Source organism: Pipistrellus hanaki, assembly GCF_964339955.1.
Source record: "Pipistrellus hanaki genome assembly, chromosome: 8".
In the NCBI taxonomy this organism is placed as follows: Eukaryota; Metazoa; Chordata; class Mammalia; order Chiroptera; family Vespertilionidae; genus Pipistrellus; species Pipistrellus hanaki.
The window spans coordinates 67,678,926-67,700,475 of NC_140510.1; the positions used below are offsets into that span (position 1 = coordinate 67,678,926).

At 54.2% G+C, this 21,550-nt stretch overlaps 1 protein-coding gene across 1 annotated transcript; it reads right to left on the bottom strand.

Moving 5' to 3' along the window:
- Positions 1-8,190: 8,190 nt before the first annotated feature.
- On the bottom strand, positions 8,191-20,927 carry WNT10A (Wnt family member 10A). Its single transcript, XM_084892153.1, has 4 exons — positions 20,368-20,927; positions 19,123-19,385; positions 11,498-11,877; positions 8,191-9,249 (listed from the first exon to the last, which is right to left on the bottom strand). Exons 1-4 carry the CDS (start codon positions 20,481-20,483, stop codon positions 8,752-8,754), a joined length of 1,257 nt encoding a protein of 418 aa, XP_084748279.1. The 5' UTR covers positions 20,484-20,927; the 3' UTR covers positions 8,191-8,751.
- Between the last annotated feature and the right edge of the window lie 623 nt (positions 20,928-21,550).

The window sequence follows — 21,550 nt, forward strand, 5'->3', positions numbered from 1 at the left end:
TTTCAGTCCTTAAATTAACAAATACATGAAATAATGAAGCTGCCTTAATAAAGCTTTAGTTTGTGGAGCCACAGAAACACAGTAAAGCATGTCTAGCTGGCAACCAGAACTTTAAGAAAGATCATAGGCCCTAGCTGATTTGACTCAGTGGCTAGAGCATCAGCCTGTGGACTCAATGGTCTGGGGTTCGATTCTAGTCAATGGCACATGCCCGGATGTGGGCTCAATCCCCAGTAGGGAGCATGCAGGAGGCCATCAATCAATGATTCTCTCTCATCATTGATGTTTCCATTTCTCTCCCTCTTCCTTCCTCTCTGAAACCAATAAAAATATATTTTAAAATAAAAATAAAGACCATAGGATGAAAGGCTGGTCCTAAGGACAGATTAGTAGTTATTCCCAAAGACATTCATTCACTCATGCACTTATATTTATTGAATATAATAAATATTATATTATATTTACATTACTTATGTAGGCAGTGCCCTTCTTGCTATAGAAATACAGCAAAAAAAAAAAATAGAGACAATCTCAGCTTTCATAGAGTTGCCATTAAAGAGTGTGTAGGCAGATGGTAAACAAATACACAAATATATCAAAGATATGATGTGTAGTATGAAAAAAAAATAAAGCAAGGTAAGGGTAGGAGGTGGTTTGCTATTTTACACAGGATGATCATGAAGGCCTCTCTTGTAAGGAGATATTTCAGTGAAGTCCTGAGTGAAGAGTGGCAACATCCATGTGGCTATCTGAAAGAAACCTATTTCAAGCAGAGATAATAATGAATGCAAAGGCTCTGAGGCAGGATAATTTGGTTTGTTCAAAGAACTGCCAGGAGGCCAAAGTGTTAAAGCAAAATGGATGACGGTAAGAGTAGGAGGAGGCAAGGTGAATGTGGTCATGGGAGCCAGATCTTGTAAGGCCTTGAAAGGCGTGGTAAGTAATTTGGCTCTTGTTCTGAGTGAGAAAGGAAAGCTTTAGAGTTTTGAGCAGAGGAGGCACACTATAGGACTAACACTTTAAAATGATCACTCTGGCTGCTGTGTATAGAATAGATAACGATAGGGGTGGGGGAGGGAGGGGAGAGACAGGGGCAGAAGCAGAGATCTACTAGGAGATGACGGCTGTCATTCAAAACAAAGGGGGTATGGACCAGGATGGTAATGATGGAGGTATGGACCAGGATCTGCTGATGGTTTGGATATGAGATGTCAGAAATATAAAGGATTCCAGTGCCTCCAGAGTTTTCAACAAGAATAGCTGAAAGAGCAGTTGCCATTTACTGAATAGAAAGGATAAGAATTATATCTAAAGTTTCAAAGAGAGAGTAAAATTGTTTCTAACCTTCCTTCCTACCTGCCTTTTAAAATAATTTAGCTCAAAAGCCATGCTGTGGACCAAGCAAAGTAAAGCATCTATGTGGGAGCAGAGGAAATATTGACTGACATAGGTTATCAAGGCCAGCATGGGAGAAGATGGCATCTGCAAGGGAGTTGAAGGGGGTGGCAGCAGTGGTGGGGAATAGGTTAGTAGTTACGAAGGGATTAATCCAACAAGAAGGGAGAAGGAAGCTACACAAATAGGAAGAAAATTAGAATAAATCCTGTGGTACTGGACTGGAATTGAAGGTATGTGAACTCAAGATTTTCTACATAGAAAAGTTGATAGATGATAAATAGATATAAATGTGTGATCAATCATACTTTTATTTCCTAGCACTGTCCACTGAGAGACAGTGAGCATCCTTAGCACCCAGATCTTGACTTCTACCTATTGTTCTCCATTAAAGGAAACAAAGGTGCCTTGGAAAAATGGCTGCTTGCAGGGCTGGAGCAGAGAAAGTATAAGATGAGCCCAGAACATCTTGTGCCAGAAAGTAAGGAAATACTCAAAAGAATTATGGTGACAGGAGCCATCTTGGCAGCTGGCCAATTCTGGGGAATTTTAAGCATGAACATAAATAATGAGGCAATGAGTAAAATACTCACATCTGTAATATTGCTGCCAAAGATACATAGCCCCAATCTAATCGAGAGGAAACAACAGATAAACCACAATTGAGGGACATTCTTCTTGCACTAGGTCTGTAGTCTCTAACATGTCCTAATCATAAAAGCAAAAGAAGCCTTAGAAATTGCCTCAGACTGAAGCAGTGAATAGCTCGGGACTATATTCTATCATTATAGGCCAACAGATGAAAGTCCAATAAGGTCTAGGGGTTAGATAGTATTAATGTATCGATGTTAAGTTCCTGACTGTGAGCACTGTATTCGGTTATGTAAGAGAATGTTGTTATTTGTAAGAAACATACACTACAGTATTAGGGGTGATGGGGTATCATGTAGGCAACCTATCATCAAGTGGTTTCAGGGAGGGGAAGTTTCTTTGTACTATTGTAACTTTCTGTTACAACAAAAGAAAAAAGACAAAGAAAGAGTGAATGGAACGCTTGAAGCAGTAGAGAATGAGAGGAGAGCCAGGCAGTATAACATCAAATATGTGCACTAAAAGGTTGAATATGTCAAAGCAGAGGACAGCTAATAATGTGTAGTGTTGCAAAGACATCAAGGAGGATCAAGATTGGGAAAAGGTATTAAAATTTAACTTTTTATATTGAGAATTATGGCAGCATCTTTATACATCTGCAGTACAATGGAAAATAAATCAGCAATTCCATTCACAACAATACTGATGGATATATGGATTTGAGGACCCTTCTAATAATTTCTTGGGTTTTCTGAGCCCTGAGATTCAAAGGTTGGAAACTTGTTTTCATTACAATCAGTAAGATTTTAAGAAGAAAATCCCAGTGACATAATCATATTAGCTCTTGCTAGGAGGTCAGGTCTCTAGCACCTAGTTTTAAAAATGGTCTTTCTTAAATTTGGTATATTATAATGATATAATTTTATGCTCACACTTTGGGCAAAATTATCCTGGATGTGGAATTATTATTGTACCCAAGTAATATATGTTCATTATGGACAAATTAATAATGTAGATAAAAAGGAGACAAATTTTAAGCCACCTATAACCCCATCATCCAAAAATAATTTCTGTTCGCGTTTTACTGCCTATTTTAGACTGTGTTTTTAAATGCAAAACACACCTACAATTTTGTGTTGCAATAAAGGAGGGATCCTGCCCTCTGCTATTTTATATCTTGCACTCACACCCCAAATAGAGCAAATACTGTCTCAGTAACTAAATATACTCCAACCACCTCATTTTTAAGGACGCTGTGAGGAATTCCATTGAGCAGATAGGCGGTGATTTATGTAATCATGTTCCTATTTGATGACTTCTATCGTGGGCTCCAAGAGATCGCACCGCAGCACGAGCCAAAAAGGACTAGAAAAGATGGAAGAATGGGGAATGGTTAAATCACCGGACAAGATTTTAAGCACGCAGAAAAGGGGGAAAGAAGGTCAGGGAGGGTGTGACCGGCGCAATGCATAGGGCCTAAAGGAGTCGATTTGAGAACGATGGGCGGCAGAGGATGGGTGGTACCCAAGAGCTAGAGGCGTGGAATGGTGGAACCCCAAACCCTACCCAGGCCTGCTGCGACAGCGGGCGGTCCAGGCTCAAAAGCTGGTGCGCCGCCGTTCCTCGCCAACAGAGGGCGCTGGGACCGCAGAGGTTCTCAGTGGGCGGGTCCCAGCTGCCCGCCAGATGTGTACTGCCGGACCGCGGGAGGACTGAGCTCTGGCCCAGCCGCTGCAGACCCGCAGGGCAGGCGGGGTGAGAGCGAAGAAGGGATGGCAGGGGGTGAGGGGAGTGGCAGCGTCCCCCACTGTCTGCGCTCCGCAGGCTCCCAGATTGCCTTCACTTGTGTAACAGAAGCTGGTAGCCATTCGCCCAGAGGGGGCGCCGTTTTCTGATTCCCACAGAAGTGCGGTATGGACCTGCAGGGGGACCTCAGCAAGACAGAGCCGGGTCCACGGGGTGGGCCCGGGGCCAGGAGACATCCACGCGACCGTCTGCAGGGGGAAAGAGAACCGGCCTTGAGGGCTTTGACCTTCTGAAATACCCAACCCTCGACTTCAGACGCTCCAACTCTCTCTCTCTCTCTCTCTCTCTCTCTCTCTCTCTCTCTCTCTCTCTCCTCCCTCCCTCCCTCCCTCCCTCCCTCCCTCCCTCCCTCCCTCCCTCCCTCCCTCTCTCTCTCTCTCTCTCTCTCTCTCTCTCTCTCTCTCTCTCTCTCTCTCTCTCTCCCGGCGCTCTCTTCCTGTCCTGGGTGCGGTGTGCTTTCCAGGAGAGAAACTGAGGCACAGCAGGACGGAACTAACAGTTAGTAGAGCCATCCTCTGCGTCTTGTCTGGAGCAGAGAAGTTGGCCTAAGAAGGCCTCACCCCTAAGCTCCAATTAAGGTCCCTGGGCAGAGGACAACCCCAGGGAACCGCCCTTTCGACCTGCCCGCCGTCCCCACCCCCGGCCGCTTCCCGGACTCGGGAGCAATCAGCTGCTGCGCTGTTGTAATTGGCGGTGTGGGCCTACCTAGCCGAGGACCAGGGGGCAGCCGAGGGGCTTAATTGCAGGGCTTTCGGGGATCCCTTCCCCGGAAACTGGGAGTTGGGGGGCTTAAACCCCAGTGAGAATGCAGGAGGAGGAGGAGGGGAACCTCCCCGGGAGCTGAAGGGTGGGGGGGAGGGGAAGATTCCAAACTCCCCACCCCAACCCCAGAAGTCCTGGTTAGTCTTGTCCGAGTCTCCTCCCTCGTCCTGACACCCCCCTCCCTCTCCTCTCTCTGCCACCCCCGTCACCTCCCCCCCTTCCCGTATCCCTAAGGCGCTCCCACCCTGGGGAAGAATGTGCCCTACTAGCGCACCCTTGCCATGGTAACGGCACACCCCCACCCCCGCGCACCGCAGCAGCCCGGCCTGGCCCGAAGGGCGGCGAGAAGAGGCGGGGGGCGCCTCCCAGCCCTGCGGACACACCTCGACTGCCCTGGTTGCCACGGCAACCGGGGGCGTTCCGAAGTGCGCAACCGCGAAGTGGCAAAGGGCTCTGCTCGGCTCGCGATCCCTCGCGCCTCTAATTCACCAGCAGAGGACCCTGGCTCCTGCAGGGGACCACCCTCCCCCAGCTTCCAGGACAGAGTCCAGGGAGGGATCATGGGGTGTTACAGCTTCGACGCTCTGCAAGCCTAGGGAGCAAAAGCAGCTGGAGAGCCCCAGGGAGCCTGGAACCTGAAAAGGAATCCCCCCTTGTCCCCAAGAGCCCGTCCTCCCCTCGCAGCAGAGCCCGAGGGGGGCGCTGGCAGCAGGAAGCTGGGGTAGGGCCCGGAGGCGCGCAGGCCCAACAGCGGAGCGGTGATTACAGGGACCTGTCCCTCCCGCCCCCGGCTCCCACTCTCATTAAGTCATTTTTTCCCCTGTTGGAAAGTCCCCGCGCCTTGAGCGCAGGGGTTGGGGCGACCGCAGGCAGCTGCCGGCAACCACATAAGAAGTGGGAGTGGGAGGGGAGGAGGGGGACCGCGACTAGGGCCTGGCCAAACTCCAATGTGGAAGGCCCCCTGCCAGGGGCTAGCTGGGGGCACCCTAATTCGGGAAGGAGGGGTAGGGTGAGGATACCCCTGACCTTGCTTCTCACCCACCAGGGCCCTCCTACAACAGCCACCAAAGTCTACCTTTGCCTCTCTCTTTTTGCCAACCCTAGGGTCTTGGGAGGTTTGGATTTCTGGTCTCCACACTAAGCTGGCTGCTCCCCCCTGCTGCCTGCTGATCTGTCCACCACCCTCATTCTGCCAGTTCCCCCCATTCCTCCCGTTGGGACCTTCCAGGTTCCATTAGACCAAACGTTTTCCTTCGGCAAGATGACTCAGTGTCCATCAAGGTGAAAGGTGTTGAGGGTGGAGTGGTCCCCTTCTCCTCTGAATGTTCTCTGGTCCACCCTCTGTTCCCATTTCCAAATCTCAGCCACGGTCCTCTCTGAGCTGTTGGACAGTTCTTCCATCTACCTCCCCTGTCCCACTTTATTTCAGCCCATTTCCCCTATTTGCAATCAGTATATTGATTCCCGCCTCGCCCTTCAGCCAGTATGCATAAGCCCAATGCCTCCTGGGCCCCATTTCATCATCTCCACATCTCCCTTCGGGCCCTTCCCAAATTCCACACACCCCTGCCTGTTCAATTGTGGGATCCAGCTTTGGTCTCAGGACTCTAGTCAGCTTCTGGCCCAGACAGAGGATGGGGGTGGGCAACACCCTATTTGTTCCGCAACTTTCCCTGTCTTCCTTTACATGTCAGACTAGCATATATCAGATCACTATGACTCAGCTGGTCTGGTGTCCAGCCCTCTGCCACACCTCACCGCCCACCCTTCCTTCTAGAGGCAGCATGCTCTCCAAAGTTACACCTCCTGCCTCCAAATTCCAACCCTGATCCTATATCACCCATTTTCAGTCTCTCCTCCCCCAGCTCTGTCTCCCTTAAGCATGGGAGGCAGAGGAGGATGGGGCCAAAGCTTCTGCTGTAGTGGACACTGCTGGGGGAGGAAGTGTCCACCCCCTAGTCCTCCATTCCCCACGTGCCACCATTACTCCCCTTCCCTCCTCCTCCTCCTCCTCACCTCAGGATGGTATGGCAGGGAACCCAGCCCCCACAGCTCTCCTGGGTGAACAAGAGGAAAGGAATGAGGCAGGTGTGTCTGGCTGCTCCTGCTTACCCCTCCTCCCTGGGGACTCTTACCTGCCTGCCTGCCTCACTGTGGAGCTGTCTTTTGGGGGATGGTAAGAGAAACCCTGTCTTCCATAGAGGCAGAAGAGCTGAGCATGTGAAAGGAAGCCATGCTGCCTTAGCATGTCTGGGAGCAGGCATTTGGAGGGGAAGGAGCTGAAGACAAGCTAGTGAGGTCAAATCTCCCAGCTGGTGGGCCTACAGGGGTCCATCCTTTACTTCTTACCCTTTCCTAGGGGTAGGGAGACATGGGGCAGGGCTGGGGAAATATGGAGAATTTTTGTAGGCTGGCAATTGGGGAGAGGAATGACACTCTGTCCTTGTCCAGTGGGTCATGAAGGGTGGCATTCTGGGGTGAACTGAGGCAGACAACAGGATCCCCAACCGTGAGCAGGAGGAGGCCTGGAAGAAGAGGTGAAGCAATCTTTCCCTAAGATCCTGATCCCACCTTCCTCTCCACTCCAGCCTCCTCTTTGAGGATCTGTTCCAGAAAACATCAGATCTGAGAGCCAAGGAGACTGTGACACTGAACCAGCTCAGCACTTTTCACGGGGACATGGGGATGGGGATGTGCTTGCTGACCTAAGGGCACCCTGAGTTGGGGATCTAGGGGCACAAGAGGTCCAGGAAGGATGCCTTTCTCCCCCACCCCAGCCTTATATACCCCACCTCCCCTGCCCGGACTCAGAGAGACCAGAATCCAGACAGTGAGTCTCCTTGGCCCTCCCCCGCCACCCTTCTCCCAGCCGCACCTCCTAACCCCACCTGCTCCCTGGGGCACTGGGCTGGGTTGAGCTGGGTCTTGCCCAGGATTACTCCTCTCAGAGTGCCTCCTGTCTCTGCTGACGGGTGCTGCTGGGCACAGCCACTCGTCCTGGCTTGTGGCAGAAGGTTCAGATACAAGCCGGACTGCTAGAGCTCTGGCATCAAGGGCTCTTGATCCAGCCCCTTGTCAACATCCCCTGCCTCCACTCCATCCAGTCTGGGCCCCATCTCTGGGTGGGAAGACAGCTCCTAACTGGATCCCCTGCTGTCAACGTGTCCTCCTTCCGCCAGTTCCCCATGCAGCAATCCAGGTGGGAATTAGACCGTGACATTTGCCTGTACCTGCTTAAGACCCTGTGAAGATTTCCATTCCTCTTAAATGAAATCCCAACTCCTTACCTTGACCCAGGACACAGATTATGACCCTCCCCCTGCACCCAGCTCCTCTCCTGCTAATCTATCCCTTGATTTCTTCACTCCAATCACACTGGCCTCTTTGCTATTCCTTATCAGAGCTTTTGCATTCTCATGGCTTCTGCCTGGAAAGCCCTTACCCTCAATCTGTGTATGGCTGTCCTTATCATGGGGCCCCCAGCAAGAGTGTCACAACTCCAGACCAGTCAATGGCTTTATCCAAAGGAGCCCCACTCCTCCAAATCACTCTGCATCCAGCACCCCGCTTTATTTTCTTCATCGCACATAGCATTGCAATGTTTTGAAATGAACATCATCTGAAATGAACCTGTTTACGTATTTACTTGTTTATTGTCCATCTCCCCCAGCCACAGTGTAAACTCCAAGAGGGCAGGTGCTGTCTCTCTCACTCACATCTGTATTCCCAGCACCCACCCCTCGTCCCCTGAAGAGTACCAGGCCACAAAGAGTGCAAAATAAATATCTGTTAATTGAATGATGAGGGGCAGAAGCCTGTCAGGGAGGGTGTCTGGGCCTCTCTAGGATCTCTGCAGCTCCATTATGTCCATTTCTTCTTTTCAATCCTCTTCCCGCTGCCCAGCAGCTTCCATTCATTCCCTCCCACTTCAGGGGAAGGGGTGAAGGATGAAAGGAGACAGGCGTGGGGTTGGCGGCTGACACTCGCCCCAGTCCAACTGAGCAGCCAGAGCTTGGAGCCCACAGAAGTGAGCGATGAGGTCTAGACTTTCCCCGCCATTACACACCTGAGGACCCTCAGAACTGTAAGGTTCCTATACGATCATGTGACTCAGCCTCCTCTCCCAGGAGACAAGGCGACTCTGTCAAGGTCTCCAGCGGCAGAGGAAGGGCCAGTCTCAGGGAGGGGAGCCTCCCGCTACTTGCAGACGCTAACCCACTCCGTGATGCGGCACTCCTCACAGACCACGAAGCAGCACCAGTGGAAGCGGCAGTGGCAGCGCTCGCTGCGCGTCTGGCGCAGGATATTGTGGCCCCGGCCGCAGCACATGCTGCCGCAGCCGTCGGGGCCCGCGCTGCTCTTGTTGCACAGGCGGCCCACCGTGCCCGCCGAGTCCAGGCGCGGCTCGCGCTCGCAGAAGTCGGGCGACTTCTCGAAATAGACCAGGTCTGCGGGGCTGGCCCGGCGGCGCGGCCCGGGGCCGCCCGGGGCCGGAGAGGGAGCGCCCCCGGGGCCCAGCTCCAGCTGGCCGCTGTTGCGGTTGTGCGGCCTGATGAGGGTGGCGCGGTGGAAGCGGTTGCGCAGCAGCGCCCCCACCGCGCGGAACTCCGGCGTCACCTGCCAGCAGGTCTTGAGCTGGCAGCTGCCCGAGGTGCCGTGGCACTTGCACTTCCGCCGCATGTTCTCCATCACGGCCTGCAGAGGGAGGCGCGGTGAGAAGTGACCCAGGCCACGCCACTGCCCTCCTTCCAACACAAGACAACTGGTCTGAGAGAGCCAGAGGCTTTTTGAAACCAACTCCCATTGCACTGAGGCCCGAAGCGGGGGTTGGAGGGCGGGGGTCGCACAGCCCCTGAGCCAAGCGGTTCAGAAGAGAGATCTGCCTGCTCTTCTGCTGCTCTCGCACCCACCTCCCAACAGGCCAGGCCTTGGGGGAATTCCCTCTTTCCTGCTCCCCCCTCCCTCCCTCCCGCCTTTCCCAGCACCTGCAGGGGGCCCTTGGGGCTGGAGGCTCTTGCTTCCTGAGGGGGGATCCCAGATCCTCAGGGAAATTCCCTCTCCTTCCATCCCTCAGGTGAGGGCCAAGAGCTGGGGTTTGCTAGCCCCACTACATCCCAACCCCAAAGCCTCTGGCCTTGCTCCAGGCTGTGAGTGGGGGCTTTGGGGAGTCTGAAAAAGCCCCTTTCCTTCTCTGGGCCCTGAAACCCTTTGCAGGGAACTTAGGAGGGGGGAGAGGGGGGAGAGACAGTATACTGTCTGGGGCTTTTTCTGTCCAATGCCGAGTAGCACAGTTCCTCCTAGGAAGCAGAACACCGACTGGGCTCAAAGGCTTTACCTGAACGCAGATTGGGAACAGAACCCAAAGACCCGCCAGACCCGCCAACCCAGTGAAAGTGGAGAGAGGTTCCCAGACCTCCAAAGGAGGTAGTTAGGGAACAGAACCTACTCACGCCCTGCTCTTCTCTGGCACGATCCTCACCAGAGGACCCAGAGGGCGTTGACCACATCCTTCTCTCTCCCCATTCCACATAAAAAATGCACCCTCAGACAGGGAGAGCAATGACCTGGGGCCCTCGACCTGGGCAAGAGGGCCACAGACAGACCCCCTGCTCATCCATGTTTTAAAGGGCTCGTCAGCCTGTATGTGCAGCCTGCGGTGTCAGCACCACGTGGGAAACAGCCCAAAGCCTCCCCTGGCCAACAGCTCCAGAACATCTGCTTCCCACAGGCAGCAGCCATTAATTAACCAGTTTAACGATGAGGAGGAGGCGCTGCTGGTATGGGCTGGGAGAGTAGTGAAGCTTGGGAAAAGAGCTGCATGGACAGGGCAGGGCTGGGTGGGAGCTAGACTTGACCTGAGGGTGGATATGCCTCAGTTTACTTCACCTCTAAAGTGAAATGGGAAGAGCTAAGTCAGCTTGGAGATTTTTTTTTGGAAGGAGAGGGTGAACCATCCTGACCGAGGGCCTAGGAGAAAGGGGAGTGAGACGGAGAAGGTGCCAGCCAGAGTGAAGGGAAGCCAGGACCAAGGCCTGAGCAGGCCCGGCAGGGCAAGAAAGGGGCAGGGTAGGGGTGGAATAGCCAGGAAAGGAGAGTGCTGAGTTACCATGAGGCTTAGTGTAGATGTAAGCAAAAGAGCAGGGTCTCAGAGCTCAACTGCCCAGAGGCGAATCCTGCTTCTACCCCTTTCTCACTGGTTACATCACCTTCAGTCAGTTTAGTCGCTCTGTGCCTCAGTTTCCATATCTTAACCTGAGGTTCATAATAGTATCCTCAATAGTTAGTTGTATGATTAAATAGGCTAATATGTAGTAAAGTGCTCCAAACAGTACCTAACTCAGAGTAAGCACTCAATAAATCTAGTTTATTATTACTTTGGTCTCTCTCTCTCTTCAAATGAATGAGACATTTGAGGTAGCATGACCATTAGAGGCTAGGGGAGCCTGGGACACAGTCCTACAGAGGTTCCTAGGAACCTCACTTTGAGAAATTCCCCATTCTGCACAGAAAGCTTGGGGGAGAAAGGGTTGCAGCAGAGGATATCATGGAACACTAGAGTGGATGGCCTTCTGGATGATCCAGTCCAAATTTCCCACTTCATAGGGGAGGCGAGAGGGTGGCAGAGCCAGGCCTAGACCCCTGAGGTCTGACTACAACCTGTCTCTCACCATATTCCCCAGAGGAAATGGGCAGAGCAGGCTGCCCAGCAGAGGGTGAGTTAGTGAGGGCAGGGGTTGTTCCTGCCCTCTATCCCCAGGCCTACTCAAGTGCCTGGCACACAGTAGATATCCAATGCATGTTTGTTGACTGGATTAGGAGGAGGCGATGAGAAAGTTGCTGAGTTAGGGGGAGCCCTGTGATTCCCAGGGGAGAGGCAAGCTGGGGAAGGGGAGGGCCCATGGCAGAGGGAGTAGAGTGAGGGGCTGGGAAGGGTAGCTCTTACCTGCCTACCAACTCGGTTGTTGTGGAGTCTCATGCGTGCGTGGATGTCTCTGTGAGGCTCCCGGGAGTCCAGAAAGTCTTTAGAGAAGCGCTCCCCAAAGCCCACGTCAGGGCTGCAGCCGCCCCACTCCCAGGAGTCCTGCAGGCCAGGGCTAGCAGGGGGCAGGGCTGGGAGCTCGGGAACCCCGTGGCTCAGGCCCTTACCCCGCTGCAGCGCATCCAGCTGTAGGCGGTGCAGCTTCCGAAGGAAGGCCTCCTCATCCCCGCGCCGGGATGCATCACAGCCGCAGGCCCTCAGTTTGCCCAGGGCACAGGCATTGGAAACTGCGTGCACTACGCCGGCTGCAGCGATGGCATATGCGAAGGCACTCTCTCGGAAACCTGCAGGTAGAGATCCAGGAAACTTAGGCTCTGAGCAGCCTTGACAAGCCATCCCTCTGCCTTCCCTACCCAAGCTTCTCACCAAACAGAGGGGAAATTGAAGCCCAGTGTTGGGAGAAGGCCTGTTACAGGGCACCAAGTCAAAGGGGGTCATAAAGCACACCAGAAATCCTGCCCAGAGCATGCAGGTGGTGGGAGTCTCCCTCATAACCCTCCTTTTTGTTTTGTTTTTAAATATATTTTATTGGTTTTTTACAGAGAGGAAGGGAGAGAGAGAGTTAGAAACATTGATGAGAGATAAACATAGATCAGCTGCCTCCTGCATACCCCCTTTTGGGGATATGCACACAACCAAGGTACATGCCCTTGACTAGAATAGAACCTGGGAGCCTTCAGTTCCGATTTCAGCATAACCCTCCTTTTTGGCACTTATTTCCCTGTTTCATTAACATCACCCTTAACAAGCTCAGAATTTGTGTCTACATCTCTCCTTTTGGACAGAAGGTATCGTATCTGTTAAACATTCTTCTTCTTCTTCTTCTTCTTCTTCTTCTTCTTCTTCTTCTTCTTCTTCTTCTTCTTCCTTTTTTTTTTTTTTTTTTTTTTTAAATCAGGGACTTGCCCTAGCTTGTTTGGCTCAGTGGGTAGAGTGTTGACCTGTGAACTGAAGGGTCCCAGGTTCGATTCCTGGTCAGGGCACATGCCTGGGTTGTGGACTTGATATATATTTAAAATAAAACAAAGTCAGGGACTTAATCTATTACCTCTCTTATAATATTTGCATTGTAAAAATAAGCCTGCAGAAGGAAGGCAAATTAGGTAACCTAAAGAATAAATCACCAGTGATTGAATTCTAGGTTGCAGGAAATGTTGGGCAGATGGGCAAGTCAGAGGAGCTGGTGTCCTTCTAAAGCTCCTGGCCCCAAGATTGCCTGCCTGGTTGTCTCTCCCCCCACCCTCTCCAGGTTCACCATAGAACCTTTCTGGGGCCAGAATTGAGAGGCAGGGAAATCAATTGGCAGAATTTCCCCTTTTCTTGTCCACAGGACATTCCTGAACATCTAGGTCACCTGGAGGTTGTTTGAGGGGTACTAGAGGTGAGCCCTGTGCCTTGCATGGGGTCAAGCAAAATAGTGTTGAAAACTGAGAGGGACTCGAGCTAAGGCAGACACTTTCCCTGAGACGCTGGTGATGGTAGGTGAAGGGGAGATGGGGGCCAAAGACTCCCTCATGAGCCACTCTCAGGGGCTCAGGGTTGGGCTAACCTGGCCACTGACTTATCTACACTGTTTTCCTCCTTGGTGTTTCCAGCCTGAGCTTTTCTCTGGGGCATCCCTGGTAGGTCTGGGCCTATGGCAGGGGAAGGCCTACTTGCAGAAGGGTATCTGGCTCTCAACCACAGCTGCTTCTTGCTTATTCTGCATCTGAGAAAGGACCAGCTGTGAGCAGGTGCTGGTACAAGTTTCTGACCAGTCTCTGAACCTGTGATGGCAATGAAAGACGCTAAAAGTAACAATAGTCCTCACACAAAGAGAGTCTACTTTTGCCATAGGTCTCTGCTGAGGAAACCCAAAACTAGCCAGAGGCTGAAGGCCTTGGGGGATGCCGGAGGTTCAGAGGAAAAACTAGGGCCTTCCATTCAGCATCAAAGAATGGAAGGACAAGCTCTCAGAGGACTTACAGCTCCAGAGAGCCAACCAAGACTGGACAGAGACCCCAGCCCAACCTTACCATGTGCACTCCTGCCAAACCAAACAAACAAAACAAAAAACAAACAAACAAACAACCCCCACGCCCCCAAAGATATATAGTAGTAGTTAAGAACTTAAAATCAGATTGCCTGGGTTCAAATCTAAGCTCTTCCACTTACTAGATGTCAATAGCTATATGACCTTGGCCAAGTGACTTGACTTCTCTGTGCCTCACTTTTCTCATCTGTAAAACAGGGTTATTATTATCTGCCTCACTGTTGTTCTAAGGATTAAATGAGTTAGTAAATTTAAAGTACTTAGAAAAATACTCATAGTAAGTACTATATAAACATTAACTATTAAGTTCTTCCTGCTGTCTGACCTCACTCACTATTTCTATAGTTTCAGCCCATTGCTTTTTGTTTCCCTGATCAGGGACAGAGCCCAGAAGCTCACAACCCACTCTACAATAAATTACTTGGTTCACCAGAAGCCCATACAGCAGACTGTCCCTCTCTATTTTCTCTTTCCAACTTGTGGTATCTTTGGGATCTTTCCATAAGAAGCCAGCTATGAACAGACAAAAAGAGATGGGTATTTGCTGGAGCCTTCAAAGGGGATACTGGGAATTGGTGGCAGCTGCAGAGGCGTAGACACTGCTCTGGGAGATGGGACCCAAGAGAAAGGAGGACAGATTCACGCTGAGGAGCACACCCTGTGTTTATCCATTGCCTTTTGTCTGTGGATCTCTGAAGCACTTCTCTTATTGCTGAGGGAGTCACCAGCCTGCTCCTTAGACAAATGGCAATATTCAAACCTCAAGGGGAAGCCCAGACCTCAGAAATCTACCCCCAAACACACACACACACACACACACACACACACACACACACAGTGAACGGGAGATGCCCAAGGTCATGGGGCTTATGGAGCTGGACCCAGCCCCAGCTCTCCCAGTTTCCAGGCCTGACAACTTTCTACTGAAGGCCTTTTGACAGGGAAGACCTGCTGCTGAGTAAGAGACCAGGTAGCCCAGGTCCCAGTTCCCATGGCCCTGACTATGGATGGCACCAGGAAAGAGCAAGAGGCTGGTCCAGGGGGATGTGCTAAGCCAACCATCATATTCTAGGCTCTGTTACATTCAAGGATAGGCTGGAGGAATCTGGAGAAATCTAGTCCACAGCCTGCAATGACCACCCATACCTACCACAGGCAGCAAGAGAAACCATTCGTGGTCTCTAGTAGCTGTCACAGCCCCATGTAGGTGTGACCAGGCAGAGTTTGTGTGGCCACCCTCTGTTCTAAGCATCCAGGCCTCGAGAAGTCCAGCCCACTGGGTCTGCCTCCAGTTCCCATTCAGGGCCCCAGTTTCGGTCCTGGCCCCGACTGTCTGGAGCAGACGCAGGCACTGTGCCATCTGGCCAGCTGGAGGGGGAGAGGGGTGGGGCCATGGCCAGCTGGGCTGCCCGGAGCATTGGTTGGGGTGGGGGTGGGGGGCTCGTTAAGACGCACAATTAGCCTCTCTGCCTTTGATCTGGGACAGGGACTGCCAGCATCTAAGTGGAGTCAGCTGCTGCTACAGGCTGAAGTCAATGGCCAGAAAAGGGCTGGGGGAGGAGATTTGGAGGGTAGGGAAGTGTGGAGGAGAGAGGATTCAGGAGCCAGTGGGAACCTGGAGGGGGTAGAGAAGCTTGAGCCTTGCCCATTTGAATCAGACAGGAAAGGGGAAAGGTCTGGTCCCCATTCCCTCTATGCAAACAATCTGTGTGTGCTCATGTGCCTGGGCTGAGAGGGCGAGAATTGTGTGCATACGGCAACACTTAGGGATGACACTGAATGTGGCTACATGCTTGCACAAACATGGGTAGGAGTGTGTGTGTGCATGTCAGTTTTAGTTCTTGGACTACACTTACATTGCACAGTTCACCTCTGGGCACAGAGATCATGGTGGCCTTTTAGCTTGGGAGGCAGTATGGCAGGAGTTGAGTGGACTCTCTAAAGTCAGCTGGCCTGCACTTGAGTCCTGGTTCTACAGCTCACTTACAAGCTGTGTGACTAAATGCAAGTTACCTAACCTCTCTTAGCTTCATTAGGAAAAGGAGGATAATAATAGGACCTACGAATGGGGATTGTTTGAGGACCCTAAAGTACAGATAAAGTGCTTTAGAAGAGTGCTTGGCACAAAGCAAGTCTTAGTATGTGTTGTCTGATCTATTGGATGCCATTAGAATAGTGGGATCTTAGGTGACCTTGAGATACGATTGCCTGTGCCTCTGTGTCCCCATCTGAGTTCTACCAACTACCCCAAGCCTGGAGACCTAGGCATGAAACCAAGACTCTGTGAGGATGAATGTGAAGAGGAAGTGGGAGAAGAACGAACCAAAACCTTGGAGAACAGAGACTGGACTCTAATCTGCTGGCTTTTCCTGCACTAGGAGCCTGGCTTGTTGTGGGGCCTTCTATCAGTTTCCAGTAGGTCTGGGTCTGAGGGAGGGCAGTACCCAAACTGTGTGGGAGCTCCAGAACCTGATGTGTGAATCTCCTGCCGTCTTCTCCATCAAGCCTCTTTTTGTCCTCCGATCCCTTCTCACTCCAGGGTCCAAGTCCAGCCTGAAGAAGCCCTTTCCTCAAATCTCCCTCTGGTCCCTGAGTGAGAGATGGGTTCTCAAGTTCTCACAAGGAAGAGCTCCCCTCTAGCTGGTCTTCTGCCAGCGCTCCACCCACCCAGGCACTAACCCTCTGGGTCCTAGAACTAAAAGCTGGGAATGCCAGTGCCCTTGACATTTAGGTCACAGCTGCCCTTGCGCTGGATAAAACAGCCAGTATGGGCTGGGAGTCCTCTCACAGCTTTTTTCTGACTCTAGCCTCCTAGAGGCCCCTCTCCTTGTTCTCCAACACACACACACACACACACACACACACACACCCATCTCCTCTCCTTGGCTGGGTAAAGCCCTGTTATGTGCCTTGCCTTCCCAAGAACACACTCCAGGTACTTAACCTCCTTTCCTTCTCTCTCCTACATTAGAACCCCATCCCTCAGCCCAACCCATCTCAGGAACCATGCCAGGACAATTAGATGACAGCAACAGCATTAAAGTGGAAGGCCCAAGGGACCACCTCTTCCCAGCAGTTTCTGTACTTTAAACATGGCAGGATGCACCTTCAAGAAGCCCTATTGGCAGCCTAGGCTCAGCACCTTGATATTCTATGTGGCAGAACTGAGGTCACCTGGCTTCACAATGGACAGCCCACAGCTTAAAAAGAAGTGACACTGTGGAAAGGGCCTATACCAGGGGCTGGCTGCCCCCAAAAGTGGTTCCATGGGACTTAAACTCAGCTAGTCCTTCAGGTAGAGCAGGAAATGACCCCCATTAGGGTGAACTGAGAGGTGGAGATGAGAGAGGTCCTTTGTGGGGGTGGGGTGGGGGTAGGGGGGGATGGGGGTGGCAATTCCGTTCCAGAAGCCTAGAGTCCCATCCTCCAGGGAGAGGTACAATGAGGTGTCGTAATGCCTGGAGCAGAAGCCGCAGAGGTGTGCGACGGTGTTCTGAGGCCAAAGGAAGGAGCCCAGCCTCTTTGCCAAGCCCAGGAGTCGCTGTCCCGCCCCCTCCCCGCTTTGGGCGCCGCCCCGCCCCGGCTAGCCCTGGCAAGTCTCCCCCTCCACCCCTAACCTCTCCCCCTACCGTCCCCCCAGCTCACCTCCCGCTTATTAAACTGCAGGTGAACCCGGGAGCGCCTGGCGCCGCGCCAAGCCCGCTCGGTGCCACCGCTCGGAACTCGCCCCCCGTGTCCAAGACCCTGCGTCCTCCGCCGGGCGCAGGGCCTCGCCAGGGCGCAGCCATCGGGACGCCTGGCTCGCTCGGTCTGGAGGGGACAGGAGGACCAGAGGGGAAGAGGGGCGCCGAGGCCAGGAGGGGTAGAGAGCTAGTTTTGCCTCGCCCTTCGGAAGCGGCAGGGCTGAGTCCCAGGGAGCGGAACCGAAGCAAAGCACCGCGGTGTCCTCATGGCGCTGGAGGGAGATCGTGGCTTCGGGGAACTCGGGTGACCTAGAGACCCCCCGGAGTGGAAGCGGGCACACGGTGGCGGCCAGGGCGGGGCAGATGCGGAGGCCTGTCACTTGGGGTTGGTCGGCGCCCCGCCGGTGAGGGAGGGCGGGCGCGGGGGTCCCGCCAGCGGGGTCCGGGCCCGCGGCCCTCCAGCGGCTGGAGAGGCTGGAGATCGGCGGGGCGGGCGGGCGGGGCGGGAGCGCAGGGCCGGGCGGGGGGCGCCCTCTCGGAGCGGCGCGGCGGGGCCGGGAGCCGTCTGCCGCGGCCCGCGGGGATTAGTTCGCGGCTGCATGCCGCCACACGCGTCGGGCTGGGCTCCGCCAGGGAGAAACAGCGCCCCGGGCTCGCGGGGGAGGCGGGAGGGAGAGCGCGCGGGGGCGGGGCGGGCGGCCGGGGTTGGGCTGGGGGAGACTGGGAATGCTCGGAGGGGTCCTGGGAGGGGTCCTGGTGGAAAGGGGAAGGCGCTGGCTTTCTACGTTCTCTCTGTTGTTGGGGGTTCATTGGAGCCTTATTCTCCCCAGAAGCCGCAGACCCCTAGGCCAAAGGGTAGAGGAGTACCCCTCCTTCCCTCTTCACCGTCAACTAGAATTGGACAAATCCCAAGGAGCTAGGTCCCCACACACGGGTCCCCACATTGTCTCCCCTAAGCAGCTGAGTAGGAGAGATGGGTATCCAGCCGGCCGGGCCAGGAGACAGGACCCCTATCTTTCCCACAGCACCTTACTCAAGGCCTAAGATTCCAACCCAGGAGGTAGAAGAGCAGAAATGAGTGACAAAACCTTCCTAGATTTCCAGCCCAGGCCACTCTAGGGACTGCCCAGGTGAGACCTGGGTCACCTAGCAGTGAGGAGGGAGGGCAGGAGTCTTAAGTTTCTCTGTGTCGTGAGGGAAAAAGAAATTGGCAGGGCCTCCAGGCCTACTGGGCTGGAGGCACACACACCCAGTGCCTCTGATTCAGAGAGAGCTTTCCAGGGAGGTGAGGATGACACAGAGGCCGGTGGCATATCCTGCTGGGAAGAGCTTCTTCGGAAGTACAGACCTTTTACCTGCCCAGGCTTCCCTCACCTACGCCATTTGGCAAAAGTCCCCCATGCCTCCTCATGCTGATTCTGGGTAGTTTATCACAGGCGTTCTAACCTCAGTGCTGTTTGCTAGGAGGAGGGTAAGTGAGGCAGGCCACAGATATAGATAGTTCCTGGGCCTGGGATAATGCCATGCCAGTGACAGGGCAGGGTAACTCAGGAGTCCTCTTCTCAAGCATGGTACCTGCCACCCTGGGGCCACACAGCCTAGCCTCAAGCCAACTCTTCCCCCATTTGTCTGCCCATTACCCCCCTCACTGTGGGGAGGGGCATTTCTGAGACCAGATAAAGGTAGCATGGCTGGCAAATGGGCACTGAGAAGGTTGCCAGCTTGAGGGAGTGGGTTGGGGATGGCTGGCAGATAGGTTCTAAGGTGGAGGTGCTGGGAGGGGCAGGCAGAGGGGCAAGATGAGGGGCAGCTACCTCTGCTGAAGATGGGACTCTCGTAGGGGATCTTATTTCGAGTCTCGAGACTAGAGCAGTTCCAGCGCTGATCCCGGAACTGGTGCTGACATTCGTGGATGGCGATCTGGATGCCCTGGATGGCCGAGGCGGCCACGTCAGGGTGGCGCACGCACACCTCCATCTGCCGCCTACTCAGGCCGGGCAATGTCAGGCACACGGTGTTGGCATCCAGCACGGGCTCCGGGGGAAGGCGGAGGCCCAGAATGTCGTTGGGTGCAGACCTGCAGAGTGGGATGGGGGTGGGTGAGTGTTTGGGGGACTAGGAGGACCCCATCTAACGATATACAGCCTGTCCCAAAGGCTCTAATCCCCTGGCCTTTGGGTTTCGGCCCCTCGGTGTACCCCTAAAGCATTCTCTTTTCCTTGACCTTCTCACCAGCATCAACTCCAACAAAACCCACCCAGCGGCACACCCACACAGGTAAACATGTGCAAACGCACACATCTGGAATGCCTGCACACACAGTATCTTATAAGTACATCTGCAGACATGGATGCTTACCCACACAGCATTCCCCAGAAGACCACCCTTTAAGACATGTTTCAGACATATTCCTGAAGACACATTAGGTGAACACCCAGACCCATTACATGCATGCACACTTTACCAGACATGGTTACACACACAGAGACACAAACAAGTACACATAGGTGTTCATGTTAACATTTAGGAGCTCTCACATTCACATACCTGTGCACACAGACTGCTATTTACATAACACACCTTGCTGGGCTCACTCAAACACACACACACACACACACACACACACACACACACACACAACCCTTCCATTTTCAGTACCTCGCTGAACCCACCTGGGACTACACCCTTCCAACCCCCAGCCCTGTCCCTGCCTGTGAGCCATCTCCAAGGTGGAGCAAGGCAGTTTGGACTTATTTCTGGGGTAGGGGTGCATGCTCCCAGTACAGCACTGACTCCAACTTGGTACTTGCCACACACACACACACACACACACACACACCTTCCCTTCTGGTAGCCATCACTCTCCTGGGCACTGCCCTGTCTCCCTGCACTGCCCATATTCTGTCACCAATTCTACACCTCCTAGGAGGACACTGTCTTTCATTGGGCAGCAGGACTTTCCTGCGACACTGTCCCTCCCTCCTTCCAGGGTCCCCCGAAGCCTCTGTGGCTGGGGGTCCCGGCTCTCTGGGAAGGCGGAGCATAAGGTGAGGGCTCACCTGGGCAGGGCGGCAGCCAGCAGCAGCAGGAAGAACAGGAGCGCGCAGAGCGCGGGCCGCGGCTGGGGCCCAGGTCGGAGAAGCCGCAGCCAGGGGCAAGGGTGGGTGCTGCCCATGGCGCGCGGGCCGTGATGGGCGGGGAGCAGGGGGCTCACAGCCCGGCAGGACCCTCGAGCCAGGGGCGACGGCGCATGATCCGCGGGGGTCGGGGTGGCTGCGACACGGAGCTCCGACCTGGGTCACGGCTCCGGGAGCAGACGGCGCCCGCCTCCCCGCTCCATGGGGCAGCGCCCCCGGGCACCGCCCCCGGGGGGGGGGGAGCGGGCGTGCGCACCGGGCACCTCCTGGCACAGGGGTCCAGGGAATTTCCCGAGGCCCCCCTGCGACAACTCCTGGTGCCTCTTGAGGGTAAGGGGGGCCCGGAGGTGCTGCGGGCTGGAGACGAGAGGCTGGGGTGCCGGGCAGCCCCCTGGCGCTGCCCCGCCGAGCCTTCGCTTCCGAGGGCGTGTAGGGCGAGCAGAGGTGGGGGCCGTGGGGGGGCGGCGCTGTCTGTGCTGGCCTCGCCGCCCAGAGAGTGAGTGACTGTCCCAGCTCAGGGAGCTCCGCCGCCTCCCCACCCCCCAGAGTGTCTCAGGGCTCTACCCCACGTGACGTCACGACGGGGTGGAGGAGTGGAGGCGTGTACGCGTCCTGAGGCCACTGCGTCCGCTCGGGACTCTGGGTGGGAGCGGACACGCGGGGGGTGGGGAGGAGGAGAGGGCAGGGGTCTGTGCGCGCAGGCACAGGGAGGTGCCGGCACTCCGGACATGCTGGTTTGTGTTGGAAGGTGTGTGTTACTGGGAGGTGTGGGTGCCTGGCGGAGACACAGCTGCTGGGGAGCGGTTTCTCCCCCCCCCATACACACACCTGCGAGGGCTGGATGGGGGAGGGCTGGCCCCTCTGCTCGCCTCCCCCACTTCAGGGGGGACTTCCCAGGCTTGGCTGGCGAGGCAGGTGTTGGATCCTGCAAAGGGGGGCTTGGCAGCTTCTGGATCTTGCTCTCTCCTTCGCTGTGTGACCTTAAACAGGTGCCTGCTGCTCACTGAGCACCCTTAGCTGCTTTGTGAAATGAGGTTAACGAGGGCCCCCTCGTCTAGTCACCTCATCCAGCCAAGGAAGATAAAATTGCTGGGACTCCAGTAGT